Source organism: Erpetoichthys calabaricus, chromosome 5 (genome assembly GCF_900747795.2).
Source record: "Erpetoichthys calabaricus chromosome 5, fErpCal1.3, whole genome shotgun sequence".
NCBI classification, from domain to species: Eukaryota; Metazoa; Chordata; class Cladistia; order Polypteriformes; family Polypteridae; genus Erpetoichthys; species Erpetoichthys calabaricus.
In genome coordinates, this window is record NC_041398.2 from 192,607,940 (window position 1) to 192,631,812 (window position 23,873).

The window sequence follows — 23,873 nt, forward strand, 5'->3', positions numbered from 1 at the left end:
GCGCCGGGTTGGGGAATCATTGGCTGCCAGGGAGGCTGCCACCAAGCGTCCCGGGGGAGGTATTGAAGTGTCCATGGCTGCTTCCCCGGAACAGATGCAGCAGGGGCGTCCCTGCCAGGCATGGGACCCGGCTGTCCTTTACACTGGTCTGCAGTTATCTAGTTAATGTACATTGCACTGCTAGGAAAATACATTTCACAAAATGGTGAACAAAAAAAAAAAAATTAAAAGGTATGTGTATTGGTGCTAATAGTGAGCTTTACCAAAATGAACACAATGTTGGGACCCAATTATTCTAGAACTAACTAGTACTCCAAACTGTACAGTATAGAGACTTGCCATTGTATTCATGTCCATAGCTTAGACATATTTAAGGATAAATGGCTAAAGACAGGAAACACAACAGATGAATAACCATGCATTTATACATATCCAACACAGTGATGACAACCTGTCAAACGTAACCTACTATCATATTTCAACCTTTTTCAAAATGTTAACATCCATCTGGAAAAAAAGAAGTAAACAAAAGTAGGACAACCTATTTTTAGCAGCCAGTGTGGTCTTACGATTAAAGCATCACAAACTACACACAGGTAAGAATTATACTGTACTTTGTACATGTGATAATAATGATCCTGTAAACTAAGAAATACGACATCTATGTTTTAATTAATCACTTTCAATTACAGAATCATCTGCTTCACATGTTCTGTTATCAGGTTCTTTTGTCCCTCCTCCATTTTATCACAGTAAAATTATTAAAATAATTTTTAAACAGATGACAGCATTAACAGTACTCTTATATTCATGATGATTTCTAGCTTTATCACGTTTAAAAATCTTTGCAAACATTGCCCTCTGCTGGTTATAGTACATCAAGACAGTTAAAACTAATCTGGAATTTGTATACTCAACAAATTTTCATGAATTTAGTAAAGAAGCAGTTTTACAATTTTATTTGAAAGAACACTTTACTAATATGTATTCATTTCTTTTTAAATATGTGTCAGTAAGCTGATAATAATTTTATCCCTTACTGATTTTAACAGCAATTTCATAATCACTTAAAATATTATCATAACAAAAATCCCCGCAATTGATCAACAGCACAGGAGTAGGATGTTATTATTGACTGTGCTGTTAGGTATTGCATATCTGCAGTCTTGTTAATCAGTCTGATACAGAGTGCTTATTTCAGACATTTATTGTATAATCATGTGCAAGACTTTTTCTCTAAGTCGAAAAAAGCATGTGAGATATCAAACATGAAAACAACAATAATCTTGTTTTTGCAAATTGACTGGCTTGTTAATAAAGCATTTCCCTGTGAATGGATTGTTAAGAAGCAACACTACACTGAACTGCTGAGTTGTCTGCCAGAATATTCAGGAAAAAACATCTGGAGGAAAGAAGCACATAAAACTGCATTTTGCACCGTGACAGCACACCTTGTATTCACCACTCCACCATGACAGCACACCTGTGCCCACAGCATTTTAAGGGTTTTGACCAAAAACTATGTGGCTGTTGCTTTGCAACCCCCAAGGTCAGCAGACCTTGCTCCCCGTGACTTTTTTCTGTTCTTGAAATTAAAATTGAGACTAAAGGGAAGACTACTTGCTACTGTGAAAGAAAACTGTAGGAGGTTCTAGACATGGTGACAAAAAATGAGTACAGGAAATGCTTTCAGGAATGGAAGAAGTGCTGGGACAAGTTTATTGCATCAGGTGAGTATTTTGTCTACAATTGAATTACTGTGTTTTTTTTAAACAATTCCAGAAATTTTTGGGTCCCTACTCACATAATGAATTGTTGTTCAATCCAATCAGCAACACTGTTGACTAGCTTAAAGTATGTGCCATTCAGGTGGGGTTGAATTCGGTTTTGTTAGGTTTAGTCTCTTTTTGTTCCTGCTTTCTGAAATTTTTTCTTTTTTTCTAATTTGACTATGAAGTCATCTGTTGTACAAGTTCGACTTGATTGTATGGAATGTTATTTTCTTCAAATGAAATAAATAAAAATTAAAAAAGGTATGTGTTGTCAACACTGGATGCAGGAATTAAGATTTTCAGGAACTACAAGTGTGATAAAGTTCAACTGTAAAGAACAACCATAATCTACTTTTCACTTGCTTTCATTGTATTTTAGATATGGAAGATTTTGGTACTGGAAATATTTGCTTTACAAGGGCTAACATTTAAAGCAATCACAAACAGATATACCATATTTCAAGGTTAGGTTGTTGACAAGGAGCTTTTATTAAGTGTAATGCTTGTGTGTCTGGTGGGACCTAAGATGGACTAGTGCAATTTCCAGGGCTGTTTGTTGCCTTGTGCCTAGTGCTACAGGATAAGCTCAGGCCTCTAGCAACCCTGAACTGGATTAAGTGGGGTTGAGAATATTATATGTATCTAAAATTATTTTTTCCCCCATATGCCAAGGATGTGTAGATCACAAATTGTAAGAGCCCGGTATACTATCCTAGATTGGCTTCATACTGTCAGAACTGGCCCTGACTTTGTGCCATCCTGTATTAGAAAAACTGGGTCTGGAAATTAATTATTGCACGACAATATTAACAACAGACTTACTAAAATTTGAAAACGTCAAAAAAATGAAGTGGGAAACAATTATTCCTTAAAATGCAGACATGCCTTTCTTACAACTGACTAATGCGGTTAGCTATCGTAATTTCATTACCGTTTATATATGCATTGCTCTTGCATAACTTGGGCTGTCTTGTGACTCCCAAGAATCCACAATAACACAACTTTTACAAGTTGTTAATGTCTGTCGTTGATCCAGGCTGAAAAGTGTTAATCTTCAAAAAAGTGCTGAAATTTATCAAGATAGAGATACAATTTATGAACAAAGTTAGGAAACCCAAGGAAACGATTGGGTTGATGTTATAATTTTGAAAGTTTAATTCTTCCTCTGAGTGTATTCCACATTATTTCTTGCTGTTTTCCTGTGCTTGGGGTTTAAAAATGTATGTAATCAGTATTTTTAATTCATTATAAAATCTTGAACAACCTGAAATTCTTAAAATGTTTTGATGTGCCGATACATTTTGTTTTTGTTAAGGATGATGCCATTTTAGGCATGCTTTGTGTAGGGTGGCCATCCCTACCATATGACAACTGGGAGTCACCATTGTGACGACATAAAAATCCACATCACACACATCCTAGCTGTCGAAGATTCTCTCAACAAAAATGTTTGCTGTGATATAGTCAGAGTACAAAAGAAATAATTAGAAATTTTAGAGTCTCCTTGGTATTAATGTTTTGTTAGCGCACTTTGGGCTTAATATTTTTGTCTTTTGACTTTAGTAATTACATTTTCCTGGATTGTGAATCATCCATCTTAGCTTCCAAATAAACAGTTCCCTTGCCTTTGCTTCCAGCCAGGCATACCATTTGAAAACAGTAAAGTGCAGGTGTTTTAGTGATTAGCAAGTCTACAGCATAGTTACATATTTCTTAGATCAGAGGACCATTTCATGAACATTTACCCACTTTTCTAATTTTTTTTCCACTGTTGCACAATACAAGGATAATCTTTGCACAGCATGTTGTTTACTTTGACTGTGCTGAAATGTTTCTTGTTGAAAAAGTTGCATTAATTAAAATAGACCTTACCAAACAAAATACACACATACTAATACACCAATAAATCTACATGCAATAACCATAATGAAAATTAAAAATATAAAGATTCATCAAAACAAATCACAAAACTTAAAAAGTATATTGTATACATTTAATATTAATAATAAGAACATGTTCTTCCAGCTCATCCATTGTTGCAGCAGAGACATCAAAATATTTTTTATCCTGACAAAATCTTAAAGAAAAAGCACTTCATAATAACCAACCACTACACTTTGGCGACAACACCAGCAGCAATATGTACACCCCTACCTTACCAAACAGTTCACTTCCAACATGATGCTTCATAGTTGTTACTTTACAAATTAATGTAATACAGTACAGTGGAAACAAAGTTACATTTTGCTACACAAAAAATGCAATTATTTCATTTGACAAAGGAGTTTTTGACTATCAAAATATTACACAGGATCACTTTGAGATCTTAAACAAAATAAAATGAAAATACACATATTTACATTCTGCTTCCAATTACATAACATAATACACATCTCCTAACCCATCAATACTGCTAGCAGTATATCAAAAAATTCTAATCGTCTTAGTGGTTAACAAAGCAGATGGGTCTTTCTAAATAAAGTTTTGTTTGACAGTAGTCAGTTACACAAAATAATCAACCAATTTACACAGGTATGCCAAAAACACTTATTTAAAAAACTTTTTGGTGTAATAGCTTTTTATACAAACACTGTAAGGCACCTGTTGGGAATAACCACTATAACTCCCTATAACTTTCTTTTTTGCCAAGAAACTAAAAAATAAAAACCTGAACCAGCCCACTAAAGCTTTTTAACAGTTTTTTTTCAATCAGGTTAACAGTGTTTATACATTAAAGAAAAATAAAACTACTTACTCAACAGGTGAACAAAACTTCCATGCTTTTTATGAAGGCACTCTGCATCAGTATCAAACAGTATAAACACACACAGAAACACAAAGAGTTCCTTGGAGATAAAAGTTAACAATATAAAAGAAAAAGGAAAAATTAAGCTACAATCAATAAATTTATGTGTAGAAAAATGTGCAAGTCTTATGAAGTAAAAGTAAATGTCTAATTGAAAAAACACCCTGCAGAATTTAAAAAGCAAGATGAACAGCCCCTGTGCAAACCGTGGGGCATAAGTGATAGGCCATGAATACAAATGAATTTGTTGCTTTCTTTTTTAAAAGTAAGACTCATTAAAAATCCTGAGTTTTGTGCATGTCTGTTAATTTTTGTACAGTGTGTTACCTAAATATTTATCATTTATGTAACAGCCTTTATAATGCAACAATCATCCAGATATTGTTTAGGATTAAACCAAGAATTGATTGTCTTGAGACATTTACTATGTGCAAAACAATTCACACATAACAACTGAACTTACAAAATTTGAATTACCTTATCGCTTCGCATTTTTTTCCAACTGGGCTTGTGTCCCACGTCCTTTTTTGTTGCTGTTTTTTGCAAAGGCTTTAACATTCTATTGTCTTTTGATTAAACTTAAAAAAGTGCACAACAGGACATCTTAAAATTCGGTTTTGAAAAGTATCTGATATAGGTAAACCACTGACAAAAATGTTTTCCTCTCTTTTTGTTTGACATAAATAAATAAGTTAATTCACATTCAAACAATTGTTCACATTTAAAGTCTCGTCTCTAATAAGGCTTGTTTTAGAAGCTCCAGATCTTTTCGCTTTGATGATTTAGGAACTGAGCAGCCATATTCTTCCAGTTGTAAAGGTATGTATTTCTCAAGTAACCCCAGTACTGTTCCATTAGTTCCGGTATACAGCCTGGCCCAATGTACCCTGCTTGGTCCATGGAATCCAAAGAATGCCAAGCTTTCTGCAGAGAAAAAAAATTAAGCTATAGCTTGCTTTCTGTGAAAAAATATTAACACTGAAATGAAATATTAGCTTTAGAAATAAGCAAAAGAACTAACCTTTGTTCTTCAACTCTGCCACTTTTGCTGTTCCCAATGAATAAAGAAATGGAGAAAGGTCAGCTAAGCCTTTCAGCTGATTTTGTCCGCCAAGGAGGACAACAGATCTGAAAAATGTAAAAGGCGTAAGAAATTAATTTTGGATAAAGTGCTAGATGATAAATGATGAAGGTTTCCAGTTCAGTTCAATGGCGTGACCACATTTTATTTATTGCTGCTCCAAGTGTAGACATTTACAATCAGCTGTGTTAGAATGATATAAACAAAGTTATTGAAAAAGTAACAGAATGAGTTAGCAGAATCAGGACAAATTTACAAGAAGATTTCCTTTAAGTCACAAGTCCTCGATGGCTCCTGGCTAACCTGAAAATAGACAAGAGGTGCATATGAAAAAGTTAGGCACCTTTTTTTTTAAAAAAAATACTGCTCTGTCACCAGATAGCTTTGAGGAGTCATGGTTTAAAAAGCTGACCCCTAAAAAGTAATTCTTGTCATATGATAGACAGTAGTTAAGAGATGCAGGAGTTAGTAAGAACATGCTACACTCGTATCATAAGTTTGTTTTAAAATATTTAGAAGAGAAAGAACCTTTTAAGAATAATTGAAGTACTGGAGGCACTTAGGGTTGAGGGGATGCTTCAGAAACCACAACAAAATAGAACTGGAGGCAAATGGGTGTAACTAAAACTCTCCATACAAAGGTGAATGCAAAAAAGCATGTTATTTGGTTAGTGTTTCTATGTGCTTTTAATGGTGTTCTTAAAATGTAACAAAATGCATTCCTGGTAACTTCGTAGATTCCAAAAAGGCTTTGGTGTAGTACCATGCAGGCTTCTGTACATAGTAAACTTTGTACCATTTTCAGAAGCAGAAGAAGTAGAATTAATCCACAGTTTCATTACTTAATTGCTTTTGTCATTCATAGTTAAGAATTAGAAATATTTGTTCTTAATGATCTTGCTTTAATTACTGTATAAAGCAAAGTGAAAAGTGCACTTCTTAATTTCCTGTCAGAAGCTAAATGGGTTACTCAAGTCATGCTCTTTAATAAAAACATTTTATGTCATATCAGATATAAGGTGTGGGTTTTAAAAGTAGACATAAGTCTCACAGACATACTTAATGCAATTTAAGAAACCCAGGAGTGCTTAAACAACAATCAAATAATTAATACTAATTCCTTTTAAAATCTTACTGCATTTGATTTTATAAATTTCTCTATTAACTTGGATGGTACTGTGGATATGTTACAACAGGCGTATCAAACCCAAGGCCTGTGGACCAGATCCAGCCTGTGAGCTTTTTTAACATGTTAAATACGGCACGTGATGACAGATTGGTATTCTCAAAAGATCCGCTATTAATGTTTGTTTCATAAATTGATAGTATCAGTGTACAATTTAGCCAGATTACATTTACACCAGAAACTAAAATGAATCTTCAATGTCTGATTGTTTTTATTTGTGCAGCACTTCTACTAAACTGATAAAATAGAAATTGCTAATGATCCAACAGAAAATAAGAATATTAACATATTAACACAATGACAAAGATAACACAGTCTCATGAGGATACTTTTAGAAAGTTGCTACGTGGGCATCAGGGATTGCCACTCTTTTGCAGTACTGACAGGTCTGTACTGTTTGTGATTATGAAAAAAAGATTTCAGGCTTTCAGATTTGCATGTCCTTGTTTTGCTAATGTCACATCTATTCATGTTATTTTTGATTTGGTGATCAAGGAATATAAAGGTATGTGCTCTGCCATACAATGTCATTTTGAAATGTTTTTAACTCGGTTAATAGAAAGTGTAACATAAAACATCAGTATGCAACGAAAAATGAAAGACGAAGAGAGAAAAATAACAACTCATAGAGAAAACGTGTTTTATTCTATTTTTCAACTGTGAGCATCTGATGAATGATGTGTCAAAGGCACATACAGAAACAAAAGCTGTTAACTGTTACTAGTAGTAGTGAGGACTTAAAAACACACACAATAGCCTATTAGCATTACCAAATGCAACTTACCAATGGCTGTGCATTACACCCACCCTAAAAAGAGAGTCAAAAACTTCTCACTTTGCACTATAACTCAGCCACATTCAACAAGTGCAGCAATTCTACTGATTGCACACTCTTGCTGTGCAAATATGTTTTGATAAAATAGTCAACAGTTTCATGCAAAAGGCATAAAAAGGGTTTATTCGGTTTATAATTGCTGTGAGCTTCATACAGTATAAGACTGATAAGAAACAAATACTGCATAAGTAAATTCAGTTATAATTAAATCTCAAAAATTAGGAATGACTAATTAGTACAATGTAAAAAAACACCAGTAAAATGCATCAAATTAAAGGTGTATCTAACAGTAAAAACAGTAGCATAATTGTTAAAAAAATTTAAAACAAATAAATGCAGGTATATTTATATGTATGCAGTGTTTAAGCTGCTAATATCAATTAATTGTTTCAATGTGTAAAATAGTATTTCATGAATTGCTGCTGCATTTCCATAGACTCGCAATGATGTGGACTTGAAACACACAATGTCTGTAAAAATCTATATATATAAAAATGGAATGGGTGGGTCGTCGGGTGGGCCTTTTTTTCATTCCGTCGTTTTTTCGACGTTTTGAAAATGTAGAATGATTATTTGATTTTTTTGTTTTTATTTGATCGTGTCTATGTAGCCGCCGTCGTAATAAAGTATCGCTAAAATCGTCATTTATCGTAATTTATTTTTGACGTATAACGTCGCCGTCGTCGAGGTCAGTGATACCAGTGCAAAAAATCTGCTTACGGTTGAAAGACACGCCCTACTCACTGGACAGTTAAAAACACCAATCAAATTAACGATGACATCAAGTATTACCCAATCAAAAGTAGGAAAGGAGGCATCTTCATAAAATGCGTGTGGGATGATTTGCATGAGACGCTGCTTTAAAAAAAAAATGATAAAAAAAATACGGGATAAATCCCGTCCAGTATTGATTCAAAACGGGACGCGCAATTTCATTCTCAAACGCGGCACGATTCCGTATTTTAAAGGACGGGTGGCAACCCTACAGTGCCAGGTAACCACCCATACAATCACATTGTGATTCAGACTAGGAATGCAATGAATGTAATTACCCCGATCTACATACAAGGCGAAAGTCTTGCAACATTCAAAGATGATGGTTTGGGATAAGTACACCATACAACATAAAAGAGCTTATGAAGCCTTGAACCGAAAAAAGCAACATCTCAGAGATCGTAAAAAAAAAAAAAATAGGAGCTAATGTCGTTTTACTCGCTGTACATTTTAGTCAAACATTACCAGTTATTTCACGAGGGAGACCAGCACATCAACTCAACGCGTGTTTAAAATCCATGCTTCTCCCACGCTCGGTTATATGTCGCGTGTTCTCGGGTAGGTGCACCAAAAAATTTATACATTTAAGCATGTAATGGGCAAACAAAAAATGAGGTATACCCAAAGGCACAGCAGTAGTACTTAATGTAACTTTACTTCTTAAATGTTAATGTTTTACTGTTTAATAATTTATACGCTTCTTATATGTTGTTCAAATTCTTTTATCAAAATACCACTGACAGCGCAATGCACGATAACATCGAGTGAATACACCATACGCATCCGCCCACGGCTGCCCTGCTGTGCGCAGATACGACTTGATTGTACAATAAAATAAAATAAAGATAAAAAGACTAAAACAATCATCACCCATAAAGCGGATAGTAGACGTGACGTACTATATGTGTACCACATTTCAAGTGTATAGGTGCAACGGTTTGCGAGCTACAGGTCATTTAAAATCCTGGACAGACACACAAATTGCCACGGTAGCAAATTACAGAAGAAGATTTTACTGTTTAATAATTTATATTTATATGAAATGTGCTTCTTATATATTACTTCATATTCTCATATGATAATGATGTTAATGTTTATATTGATTTCTGTGTTATTAAAACTGCATGTATGTGTGTATATGTATACGAGCTGTATATACCCGGCGTTGCCCGGGGCAGAAGTAACCTAATCGGTCAAACACTTACATATATACCAAAGTAAACCTAATCGGTCAAACAGTTACATATATAAAAAAAGCGAACCTAATCGGATAAACAGCTTCATATATACAGAAGCGAACCTAATCGGACAAACAGCTAATCTATATACATAAGCAAACCTAATTGGTCAAACAGTTACATAAATACAAAAGCAAACCTAATCGATGAAACAGCTTCATATATACAGAAGCGAACCTAATCGGACAAACAGCTAATCTATATACATAAGCAAACCTAATTGGTCAAACAGTTACATAAATACAAAAGCAAACCTAATCGATGAAACAGCTTCATATATACAGAATCGAACCTAATTGGTCAAACAGTTATGCATGTGCAGAATGATTTTACAAAGATTATGCGTGTTAACAATCATTAAAAAGAAAAGATTGAGGAACTCTTCTTCTATATGTGATAAAGCTGGATGAAGCTGACTTGACGAAGACGTAGGTGGCATAGATTGGTTTTTCTAAAACAGAAGAAAAAAATGAGTATCTATTATTATTTTTAATTAGAATGAAAATGAGAACCTTGATTAGAGATAGATTATCCGTATTAAAATATGTGCATGAATAAACTTTTGCTAACTCTCTAGCAAAAGTTTATTCATACAAATTGGCATGGGATGGCTTTGTGAAAAAGTAAAAATTAGATAAAAATAAATTGAGAATGCGTACTTCGATTTGACTGAGATTATCTATAATGATCAAAAAAAACTTTACTATGTTTTTTTTTCCATACGGGAAGGATGTAAAACCTTACATAGGCACCCTTCAGCCCGTACTGAAGGGTAGTGTCAGATTCTTACTGACTAAAAAACACCCTTTTTATTCCACAGCTACCCCAAAAACCACTATTAGGCATTACTTTGGGGTGGCAGTACTTTAGTTATGAAACAGCTGGGTCCTGAAAAAAATCTGTGTTATTAGTGGCTTCATCACATATAGAAGAAGAGTTCCTCAATCTTTTCTTTTTAATGATTGTTAACACGCATAATGTTTGTAAAATCATTCTGCACATGCATAACTGTTTGACCAATTAGGTTCGCTTCTGTATATATGAAGCTGTTTGATCGATTAGGTTTGCTTTTGTATTTATGTAACTGTTTGACCAATTAGGTTTGCTTATGTATATAGATTAGCTGTTTGTCCGATTAGGTTCGCTTCTGTATATATGAAACTGTTTGTCCGATTAGGTTCGGTTTTTTTATATATGTAACTGTTTGACCGATTACGTTTACTTTGGTATATATGTAAGTGTTTGACCGATTAGGTTACTTCTGCCCCGGGCAACGCCGGGTATATACAGCTCGTAATGTATATAATACAAAAAATGCAGAATACATTTGTTCTCTTAAAGTTTTGATCAACCACATTTAGTTTTTCCTCCCTAACATTCCAAAAGTAAAACATTCTGTAATGTTATAATAAGCAGATCTATAAAAATACTTAAATAATAATGAATTGTTTATCAATATTTTATATTTAATTAAAAGCAATGCCTATTAATCCAGTGTAATCAGCTTAACCAAATAATGGTATTTAATTGATATACAGTAGTTTAACCTAATGGTAATGCTGTAATGATAGGATTTTAGGTGGGATTGGTTCCTGCCTTGTGCCCTGTGTTGGCTGGGATTGGCTCCAGCAGACCCCCGTGACCCTGTGTTCGGATTCAGCGGGTTGGAAAATGGATGGAATGGATGGATGGATACTGCATTCATCTTACAGATACAGCAGCGTTCGAAAGTATTCAATCTTTCTGCATGACAAACGATTTGTACACATATTTAACCATTCAGTATTTTTAATGTGAACTCTTATGCTGTAACAATACATTTCCAATGTCAAAATAATCAATTTTCTGTACATATTAAACTGAAGAAGAAAAACTCAAAAGTCAGTGTTTGCATAAGTATTCAAGCCCTACATATTAATACTTTGTCCAGAACCCTTTTGCTGCAATAATAGTGTTAATTCTATTGGGGTAAGCATGTACCAGTTTTGCACATTGTTCAGGAGTGATTCTTTCCCATTTTTTTTGGCAGAATTTATATTGATGCTCAGGGTTGGTGGGATGGAACCTCTAGACAGCAGTTTTCAAATAGTGCCACAGATTCTTAATAGGGTTAAGATCAGGGCTTTGTCTTGGCCATTCCAAAACATTCACTTTTTTGTTTCTGAGCAATTCCAGTGTCGCTCTGACCTTATGCTTTGGAATCTTCTCCCAAGCTGTATGGTTCATTGCAGACTGGAACAAGTTCTCCTTCAACATTATGCAGTATTTTTGTCCATCCATTGTCCCTGCAACTCTGACAAAATTCCCTGTCTCAGAACATGAATAGCATTCCCCAATAGCATGATGCTGTCACCACCATATTTCACCATAGGTATGGTGTTTCTTGAGGCATGGGCATTGTTACTTTTACAACACACAAGCCTCTTTCAAGTCTTGCCAAAAGTTCTGTTTTGGTCTCATTTGACCATAAAACCTTATCCTACATCTTAATTAGTTCTTTCTCATGCCTTGTATCAAATGCCATACGTTCTTTCATGCGAGAGACCTGTTTTGTGAAGAGCTCTTGAAATTGTGGACCCATGTACCTTCACACCAGTTTCAGCAAAAGAGCACTGCAGACGTCTGAGAGTGACAGCTGGAGTTTTAGTAGCCTTTCTCACCAGTTGATGACTTAGTTTTGAGGGATGGCCTATTCTAGTAAGAATGTGATGAGCATCCCACTCTCTAATGATGGATCTAAACTCTATTTATGTAACCATTTCCTGCCATGATCATATGAATGACTTTGTTTCTCACATCAGTGAAATGTTCCTTTGTCTTCATTTTTGCAGTGATTGTCCAAAAAAACACTTTGGCCCTTACAAAGGGTGCTTTTAATATTCAGAGAGATATAAAGGACTCACAAGTAGTACCCAATTATGTTTAATCATGGTTAAACCTGGACGTTTAAATACTTATGCAAACACTAACTTGAGTTTTTCTTCTTTGGTTACATATCTACAGAAAACGGTTTATTTTGACTTTGGAAATATATTGTTACAGAATAAGATTTCACATTAAAATACTGAATGGATAAACATGTACATATCTTTTGCCATGCATAAAATTAGTAATTATTAATTAATTTCAAGGGGACTGAATACTTTTGCATGCCACTGCTTAAATAGTACAACTGTCTGTGATATTGACTGGTTTTGATGGTTGTATGAGTGGAAATCCAGTCAATAAACTGTTAAATTACAGTAGGCAACACTGAATTCTAAAAGGCTAAAACCATTTCTATGTCAGTCCCACTAACATGCTCATTAGATAGATAGATAGATAGATAGATAGATAGATAGATAGATAGATAGATAGATAGATAGATAGATAGATAGATAGATAGATAGATAGATAGATAGATAGAGATAGATAGATACTTTATTAATCCCAAGTAAATAATGGAGAATAAATACTGTAAAAACTAACTTTAAAAAAAGAACACTAAATGATCCAAATGCAACATACCTAAATGCTTGGTATAGCCTAATAAAAAAATGACCAAAGTTAGTTATTTCTACATTCACCCCAAAACATAAAAACTGGGAAATAACAGCTTGCTTTATTAGGCTAAGCATCCATCTACACTGACCCCAAAACATAAAAACTGGGAAATAACAGATTGCTCTATTAGGCCAAGAGTCCAATTAAAAACTCAAACTTGGCTGGAACAAAAACCTGCTTTGTATTTGAAATCTAAAGTACCATTGTTAGGTTACAGTGTTCCTTTTTGAGCCTGTTAAAATCAGTTCTATTTTTTTTTGATAAAATAATAGGGCCCTGAAAAGGTCTATAATCTATGACCTCTAAATCCACCAACAGTTCCAGCCCGCATTAGGTATATACAGTTTTATTTTTTCCCTTCAATAAAACTGAATTTAACACCCCTGTGTTAGAAGGTACTATATGTAATCCTGGGAACAGTGAAACTTCCTGCCCAAGATTGCCCTATACCTAATACCCTATATTTATTTAGATACAGAGCACTCAAAATAAATATGCTCAAGGCTGAAGCTCTCTTTGTAATTAGTTTTACCATATATCATTATTATTTTACAGTTGCACCCAGAATTACTTCACATATATTCAGTAATGGATATGCACAATACTGCCCTTAACCAAACTTGTTCTATTGACTGTGCTGGTCAAATCTCCAGTTACTGTTGCTCAGATGATGTAAAACCTCACATTTTATGAAGAAAGGCTAGAAAAACACATACAAGAACATAGCCAGATGTCAATAAGACAGACCAGCATTACTCACCTTATATACTATAAACAATCTGCTTCAAGGATAAGATCCTATTCAGAAGAAAAGGAGTCTGAAATATTATAAACTACACTTCACAACAAGTTTTTTGAAAAGGTTTTGCTGATTGTGACAGGTACCTACTGGGTATGCACAAATACTGTATAGTTTTGGTTTTACTGCATCATGTAGGATCTCTGAGAAATACACATTTATATGTTTACTGACAATAACTTCTTTAGTCACATTTATGTTTCGCATAAGCTATTAAATTCAACAGAATTAAAAGTGTTTTGCACCTGATTTTCTTTTGTATTCAATGTCTGGTGCATCACGGTGCAGTGTCCAACGGTAGTCAGCAAGGATTGACGGATTCCAGTTGCCCTGGTATCGTTTCTCCATCGTAGAAATGTCCTGGTGAAACCTTTCACCGTGTTCGTCACTGACAGAACCGAGATTTGCAGGGAAGAAGTCCAAGTGTGAGTGGAGGAAATGAATCTTGAGTGACATGTTGCACTTCATTGTCTTGTATGTTTTGAGAAGTTTGTCTACCAGCTGAATGTAGTTTGGGGCTCTGTAATCTCAGAAAATTGTCAAAATGTCTTTGAAGGCTTTCCATGCAATTTTTTCTGGCCCAACTAACAGATCTTCAAACCGCCTGTCACTCATAACATGTCTGATCAGGGAGCCAACAATAATGCCCTCTTTGATCTTGGTGTCAGTTATTTTTGGGAACAATCAGTCTTAAATAACAAAAACCTTCGCCTTCCTTGTTCAGTGCTTTCACGAAATTCTTCATGAGTCCCAGTTTTATGTGAAGAAGAGGCAAAAATATCTTTGCCGGGTCAACAAGCAATTTGTGTGCCACATTTTTCTGTCCTGGAACTAATTTTTTACGGAGTGGCCAGTTCTGTTGAAAATAGTGTGACTCTTTGGCACGGCTGTCCCATTCACAGATGAAACAACAGTACTTTGTAAAGCCAAGCTGCAGTCCTAGTAACAGAGTAACGACTTTAAGATCTCCAAAGATATTCCAGTTGTACCTGCTATACTGGATGTTCTTCAGCAACAGTTCCATATTCTCATACGTTTCTTTCATGTGTGCTGCATAACCAACAGATTCAGAACGATAAACGTTGCCATTGTGTAGCAGAACAGCTTTCAGGCTTAACATTGACGAATCAATGAAGAGATGCCACTCTTCCGGGTTGTGATCACAACCCAAGGCCGAGAACAATCCTTCAATGTCACAACATAAACAGAGACTGTCAACTTGTGCAAAAAATGTGGTTATATCATGATGTCAGCCTCAAAACAGAAATTTTCGTACCTGGTGACAGCAAACACCATTCCTGCAGTCTCGAACCCAGCAGCTTGGATTTTGCTTTTGACAGACCCAAATCTCTGGCCAAATTGTTCAATTCGGACTGTGTTATCAGATGTGGAACGCCTGATGAGCACGGTTCAAAATCCGGGTCAACATCACTGTCAGTACCCTGCACTGCAGTTTCTTCATCTGGTTCGTCTAAGGTCCAATCCTCTGGTGGTTTTGGGATTGGAAGACTGTTGTCATGTGGCACGGGTCTCATTGCTGAAGACAGATTAGGATATTCAATTGACTTCTTGTTTATGGCAGAGAAACCACACACATTAGTCAAACAGAAGTAACAGTCCGTCACATGGTCTTTCTGTTCTCGCCATATCATCGGAACAGCAAACAGCATCGTCTTTCGAGTGCCTCTGAGCCAGGCTCTCAGACTGACAGCACATGTCGCACAGCAAATGTGAGGCGCCCATTCCTTGTCTCAATCACCAATTTTGCAGCCGAAATACAGATGATAATCTTTCTTCACAAGGGCTGTCATCCAATGTCTCTGAGGCACAAGTGTATATTCGCCACAGATATAGCAGAATGTATCGCGGCTGTTACGACATTGACGAGACATATTGCCCGACACCAAAACGTCTATAGCATCAAGCTTACTTACTGTTATATTGCTACAGATATTATACTTTACTACACTGATACTATACATACACACTGACAATTTATATTAACCAAATGAGCAGGATCGGTGTATGCAAGCCACCTTTATAGCATGCTGAGACAGTGTCATGCTTGTTCAGACCTGCCCAGGCATGCCCAGGATGTCAACTTCCACAGAACAGCTTCCAACCTGGCCTGATTCAATGCCTGGACATGCCCAGGCTGCACAAACCGTTGTTGATAAGTCACTTACGGGAGCGAAAATGTTTGGATACAACTATAAGAAAAAATCATGCCAAAACTGAAAATCTCTCTGAAACAGTACGTGATGGGTAAATTTTGATGTGATATTCGTGATCAGCACCCAAAAATCTATGAGAAATACCCAACAGTGTTCAAGAAGCAAAAACTTTGTTGTGCAGTGCTATCGACTGTACTAACTGATCCAATTTAGAGATTAATTTCTCCAGCTTTTTATTGATTCTTATGTTAAATATAGTACTCTCTTAGTTTCAGTCACAGTTTCACTTTGCAATACTTTCCTTCATTCCAACATTTTAGAACCAAATATATCCTTTATGTACAAAAGCTGCAAGAATACACTGTTGCATTCCTGTTACAGTAAAATCATACTGTTTTGTTATGTGAGTGCATTTCTAATCCCACTGCTATCAGAGCAGTGAAATAGACCAATTTTTAAGAATGACTTGAATACTTGTGCTCCTTCACAATCTTTGCTCACTCTTTTCAAAGCAATAATATCTTTCAAAATATTTAGTCCGTCTCTCCTTGTGACTATGAAATTCAAGCACCATTCTAGCATTCCAAAGGCCACTTCTCAGCCTGACGGTAAAGTTGTAAAAAGTAGGACAACACCTGGCCTCAAGCTACCAAAAATAAATAAGTAAATAAATTCATAAATAAATAACTATGCAAAAGTAATTACACTTGATTTTGTAATACAAAGCACACAAACTATAAGTTGGCAGTGAGATGGACTATGGGCCCATCCAAGGTTAGCTCTTGCTTTGTTTTATCTTCTAAGTAAATTATAGCTGTGCTTTTATCGGGAGAGAAAGCTGGTGTATAAAATTTCCAACCCAATTTTTTACTTATTTATAGAAATTACAACTGTAACACATATGGTATTTTTTATTATACTCATCTTCAAATGAACATGCTCTTCTGCAGAATAACCACTTCTAGAGATATTTTTCATTCCCTTACAACATATCTGGGCTGCATTTCTCTCATGATATAATGCATTTCTTTCATGACGATTAAAAAAAAAAACCTGAATTTCATTTTACCTTTGTGGGATTCCAGTTTTCAGATGCTGTTCCATTTTCGAGTCCAGCTGAGAGAAAGATGTTTTGCTTGTGACTTTGCCAGAACAAGCATCAACGATAACCATATAAAACCCTGTCGGTCTGAAAGGAAATTTTTCACCGTTTACCTATATGGAAGGAAAAAGGAAAAAAAAAAAGTTATGTTTACTTTGTAAACCTCTACTTTAAGGCAGCTACAATTACTAGGTCTTTTACAACTAAACAGTGCTGAGGGCAAAGAAAAAAATGTCATCTTCTTGTTATATACAAATCCACCATCGTTAACTACTTTGCATTATACTGAAATGCGGTCATACAGAATTTGCATAAAAGGTACAATTGTTGCATCTTAATTCTTTATAGAATTTGTAAGGTGGTATTTTCCAAAAAAAACGGCAGTTGCATAAAATGAAAACAAAAAAAAACATATTTGCAACTTACAGCAATAAATGCCTCATTATCGCCATGTTCTATGTCATTCTTGCTGAGGGATTTTATTTGAGCTTGGAGGTAGACATCTTGAGGGTCACTTGAAACAAAAAGCTATAAAGAAAATGTACAATATAAAAAAAGATCTGCCTTAAAATAGTTATTGTTAAACTGCCTACACATAAAAGTTAAAAACAGTACAATTTGTCAAATATTGTTCAATTTAAGAATATAATGAAGTACAATTACTGCCATTAATTATACATTTCCCTCCCTTTGCCTTACAATAGCATTTTATGTTCATTCATGGGGAAACATATGGAAAAAGAATATACAAGAGTACGGGCCCTCTGTCTGCAACCATATGGTGAAAGTTGGGGAAGGATATGCTCTCATATGCAATTTTCATAAATGGGATGTTACTTGTGAAACTAAGTACATCTGAGGAAGAATGGAGGTCAACAAGACAGGTACTCTTAAGGCAATCAGCTGGATTTTACTTTCTAATAAATAAACACATTTTAGTTTGTAAAGTACCTTAAGAAAGAGCAAAATGATTCAAGAAACGTGCCCTTGTACCAAATTTTCAAAAATTACAAAAACAGACCACACAGTAACACTGAATTTTCATAACATAGTGTTCTTAGAACCTGATAAGTAGTCAGTAACAAATTAGTTTTTTAAATACTCATTGAATATTATAATGTACAAAAGGGACACAGAGAAGAGGGCAAATGATAATTCACACGGACGAGAAGAGGAAATGGGGCTTCAAATAATTTAATCTGTAAACAAAGAACTAATAGCAAAACGTTAAAGTCACTACTGTATATCAAATTTCACAGCTTTCAGATGTAAAAGAGATGCATTAGAAACCAAAACTGTATTGAAAGGTGCCACCAAAGTAGCATAAGATGATTCATTGAGCTACAGTATATGTAGTATTCTGTTTACAAATGTTTAGATAGTAATCAGACAACCCTACCTAACAAAACAAATTTATATAGGGAGGCAGCTCAGAGGAAAAAATCCCTGCAAACATGGATTAAAACAACTGATATATTTTAAAGATTTATAAACAGAAAATACATTACATATATTATTGTCTTGGTGCTCAGATGTCTACCATAATACTTATTTAGGTTCAGTCCATATTCATTTACAGATTTCAGTACAATGTATAATCAGTGTCAAAGGATTGGGTAATAAAGCTTAACTGATTTTGTGAGTGCTGACTACAAAAAAAAATGATCTTATAATTTATTATGTTAATACCTAATGAAGCAACAGACAGAAGTGCTTTCCATTCTGTCTACATAAAGAAATTACATAAGCTAAATGCTCACAAATCAAATTAAGACGCTAATATTTAAGTTCCTGCCACTCCAAGATGTGGCCAAGAACTGCTCCGACACTGCAATTAAGGAAAAACTGGTCCAAAATTGAACATTTTTTGTATAATTTTCCTACCTTGAAAAATGTCTGTTGAAAAGATTTTGGCCTAGTTTACAGCAAAAGTAAGCAGACTTTAACATACCTTAAATACTTTGTTGACATCTACACACAGCAGAGATTGATACAAATGACAAACATATTAATAACCAGATCGTAAAAGAGTGACACATAAGAAATAGGACTTGGTAGTCCAAGTAGACTTTTCACTGTCCATATTCAGGCAGAGTACAGGTGAAAATGATAATAGGATGTCTAATTACAAACTCAAGTAGAAATAATAGGATATCTAATAATACAGAATCCATTCTATGTAACAAACAAGTTTAGAGAGGTGACGGTTAATCTGTATAACAGATTACTGAATGCAACACTCTATACAGTTTGATCTTTAAAATACAAAAGTTACATAAATGTGTTTGAGAAAGTTATAAAAAAAAAAAAAAAAAAAAAAAAGTAAACCGACTTGTTCCAGGCCTATGTGGGATTCAAATCTCAGCTCAGCTTTATTTTGGAGGCATTACATGAACAAGAATTAGTGAGCTATATTCAATTTAATAGCGTGTTCTTGTCAGTTTCCTATACGTTATACACCATTGGGAAAATGTTAAAGTACTTATTTGAATGAATGAATACCTTTACTGTCATTGCACAAGAACAAAATTGGATGCCATCCTATCAGTGCTAAATACCAAGAAATTATAAAAATACAAAAACATAAATATGAAGATATACAAAAGGTATTCTAAAAGTGGAAAAGCAATACAAACATCATACTACACAATGATATATTTTTCACATTTTCACATTCTGCTGTTATTCACTGCCTGATTTGCTCCCTTTAACGGTTTCATAGTATGAGCATAATTTAGTGCAGTCAGACCTTTGGGTAAAAAGTTTTTTTGTAATTTTTTTGTCTGTGTTTTCATTGTCTTGAAACGTCTGCAGGAGTTTAAAGATAGAGTGACTAGGGTGGGATGGATCTTTAATTATGCTACATGCCTTTTTCAGACAGCAGGAACTGTAAAGATCTTCCAAGAATGGAAGAGGGAATCCAATGATCTTCTAGGCAGTGCTGTGGAGTGCTTTCCTCTCTGATGCTGTGCAGCTGGCAAACCACACACAGATAAGTCACTATGCTCTATATGGAGCAACAGTAGAAGGACACAAGCAGTTTTTGGGTGAAATGGTTCTTCCTGAAGATCCTCAGGAAGTAAAATCTCTGCTGTGCCTTCTTTACCAGCTCTGTGGTGTTAGAGGAGGATCTGAATTGGAGCGCTATGTGCACACCCAGGAACCGGAAGTTTAAGACTCTCTCCACACAATCCAGGCCAATGAAAAGGGGCTGAATATTAGTTTTCTTCGTCCTAAAGTCGATAATCAGCTCCTTGGTTTTGGTGGTACCGAGAACCAGATTGATGTCTCTGAACCGCCCAATAACCGTCAATACATTAGCATTTGTTAAATTTAACAAAACAAGACATTTAACTATTTTTGAGGTTCTTCTAAATCAGACACTGGTAAATCTTGCAGCAAGTTGTAGTCATGACTTTTGGAACCATGTGTCATTTTCTATAAGAAGGGTATTTTTGCAATTAAACCACCAAACACATGAGAAAAAAACACAGCATCAGGAAAATGAAATTTCAAATTATTGAATCAAAATGTTTTCAGCTCTTCATCTGAAGTCTGATGGAGGTCACCTGTGTAAATGGCAGTCAACAGCATTTGCTTCTCCAGCTACGTAAGAATACTAGTTATAATCATATAAAAAACAATAACACTTGACATAGCAAATATAAAACTATATATGGTTGCGTTTGTATTATCTATAATCTAATTTAAATGAGAAAATTTGTTAATCCGTATTTTGGACTATTAATGTTTTTTTCCAGTCCCAATTTACAATGAGAAACAGTGTACATTCTTCTACATGCAAGCCTATTTGCAACAAAAAAAGTGGCTAAAATAAAAGTCTGCTTACCTGTTAGGTTTTACCAATTTTGCACTGAAGGCTGATGCTGTTTTCCTTCAACAGCAGCTTGGTTTTGTATATTTAATTTGGCAAACTTTGAGTCCATCACTATGCAGTGCACTTAGACATGCAGTGTGCTGTCAACCACTAAAGTAAAAACTAATCCCTGGGATTATATATAAACCAAATCAATGCAAATAAAGGCTTGTTTAGGGTGGATGTAAAATAGTCATTACAATGTTCAAGAACCTCTTAAAATAATGTTTGCCTTATAAATTAGAGTGCAATTAATACTGTTCTATATTAACAAGCCCCTCTTTTGTACTATAGCTCAGTTTTATGATGTCTGCAGTCTATTCCAGTACAGCTGGACAAAACATGGGATCCAGCTCTGGTTAGGGTGCCAATTCACAAATACAGCATAATATGCAGAATTTATATTAGACAAATGAGAGAAGGCAAGTCTTAATTCTTATACCATACAGTATAGAATGTGCACAGTCATACAGGTTTTCATATGCAACAAACTTGGCAAAAAGTACAGGACTATTAGTACTTGCACTAATACCAACAAATACACAGAGCTGATTTTTGTACAGTCATGCGAACAAATAAGTAAACCCCATGAATTGTTTTATTTTTTTCTAACACATGTAGACACATCAAGATTTTATCTTCACTTAAGCAGTATCTATTGATAAAGAAGAAGTTCTCAGTGGTTTTCTGAAATGTACTGTACAGGTCATAAAATGAATTATTCCAAATATCATATATACCTATGGCTCTGTTTTTTGTCAATGCGGCTTTGACATCACGGACCATAATGTGTATACAATTCAGCGTTGGCAGGAACAATCTATAAAACTGAATAAAAAAAAATTCAATTGACAATGAGATATGAAGAAGGCAGATTCACCAGCTTTTGTGTGTCAGCTTTTGCCCTTCCACATCAGAGAATTTCCAGTTCCATTGTCTCAAAACACCACTCACAAATATAGTTATTCCCAGTTCCAAATAAAAAGTAACAGTGTCAAATTGGGGGGGGGGGGGGGGGGGGGGGGGGGGGGGTTTGTATCGTGAGAATAAAAGTGCTAAAAATTTAAAGTACTATAAATTTACATCAGCTGTTACAGATGCAAATCACATGTATGTTTTTATTGTATAATATTAACAATAAGAGCAGCTCACTACTCTAAATGGTAAATTTGTGAGGCACCCATGAATGAACCCATGGCCTTTTGATTACAAGTCAGCAGTTCTTACCGCTGCACCACGGAAGCTGTTGTATTGCACTTGCACCTTTCGAGAAAGTGTTTATTTGATATTTGGACTTCAGGCTTCACACATTGTGTGCTTCATGTCTACATTTTGTCATTTATTACTAAAACATGAAAAATGTTTGTTTTAATGATGTGTTTACATAGATTGTTGTAGACATGGAACACACATGAAATGCATGTATTCCAAATAACAATCTATTATTTCCCCTCTAAAACTCCAGCACTTCATACCAAGATAATCAAGGCCTGAACTGGGAAACCTTCTTGCCCTTTCTGCGTCAGTAGGGGGGATGTTATAGCAGGCTGCTTGCTGCATGTGTTGATTGACACAATTACAAGACAAAAGACGCTGACAGAGAGGTGCAAAAGGATTTAAGGTGGGCCGCATTCACGAGTTTTTTCGTAGGCTTTGGTAATTCTAGTGTTAAAAGAATTGTCAGAGGCCTTCTGAATTGTCGATAAGCCTAGGAATGGATTTAAGAAGTTCTCCAAACAATTGGAAATCAACCATTCCACTGTTTGGAAGATCTACAAGTGGAGAAGATTAAAAGAAACTGCAAACTTGTTCAGGCCAGTCTTCCACAGCAAATTATGCCCGAGAGCTGAACGTAAAATACTAAAAGAAGTTTGTAAGAATTTCAACATGGGACCTACAGGTAGCTCTTGCCACTGTTGATGTCAACATGTACGAGTTTACCTTTAGAAATAGGCTATACAAATTAGATCTACAGGGAAGGTGTGCTAGGAGGAAACCTGTGCTGTCCAGAAAGAACATTAGGGCAAGATAAGAGTTTGCTAATGAACACCGAGGCAAAAATCCAGAATTCTGGAACAATATGCTCTGGACCACAGGTGTCGAACTCCAGTCCTGGAGGGGCGCAGTGGCTGCAGGTTTTCATTCTAACCATCTTCTTCATTAGTGACCAGTTTTTGCTGCTAATTAACTTCTTTTGCCTTAGTTTTAATTAACTTCACTCAGGCCCCTTAGTTGTTCTTTATTTTTCCTTAATTAGCAGCCAAACAGTAATGAGACGCAAAACAAACTGCCACATGACCATCTTACCTGTGCCCATCACACAATATCTAAAACTAAAGAAAGGTGATGGTCTCAGTAAGGTTGATTGCTCAGGTCACCAAAACACTTTGACGATGTTCTTAGAAAAACAGAAAAATCAACAGTTTTGGAAATTTCTGCTGTAGCAGATTTAGAGCAGCAACAAGCCATTGAATTAAATAACAGGTTTAATTAACAGCAAGATTCAGCTTCTCATTGAGAGATTGGATGGAGTGAAATTGGTTTAGCTGCTCATCTGTTAGCTTGTTTCACATTTCATTTCTGTTTGGCTATGATTTGAAGAAGAAAGGAATAAATTCAGGAGACTGAATCCTTAAAAACAGGGCAATTATAATGAAGGGAAAAGAAGTTAATTAGCAGTGAAAAC

At 35.2% G+C, this 23,873-nt stretch overlaps 1 protein-coding gene across 1 annotated transcript in view; it reads right to left on the reverse strand.

Annotated features, from left to right (window-relative positions):
* Nucleotides 1-3,751: 3,751 nt before the first annotated feature.
* Nucleotides 3,752-23,873, reverse strand: part of cemip2 (cell migration inducing hyaluronidase 2) — a 151,007-nt gene continuing 130,885 nt past the window's right edge. The window contains exons 21-24 of the mRNA XM_051928370.1: nt 17,737-17,838; nt 17,278-17,423; nt 5,600-5,706; nt 3,752-5,502 (exon numbers count right to left, since the gene is read on the reverse strand). Of these exons, the coding sequence (XP_051784330.1) occupies nt 5,300-5,502; nt 5,600-5,706; nt 17,278-17,423; nt 17,737-17,838 (558 nt within the window). The 3' untranslated portion in view covers nt 3,752-5,299. The remainder of the gene's footprint in view (nt 5,503-5,599; nt 5,707-17,277; nt 17,424-17,736; nt 17,839-23,873) is intronic.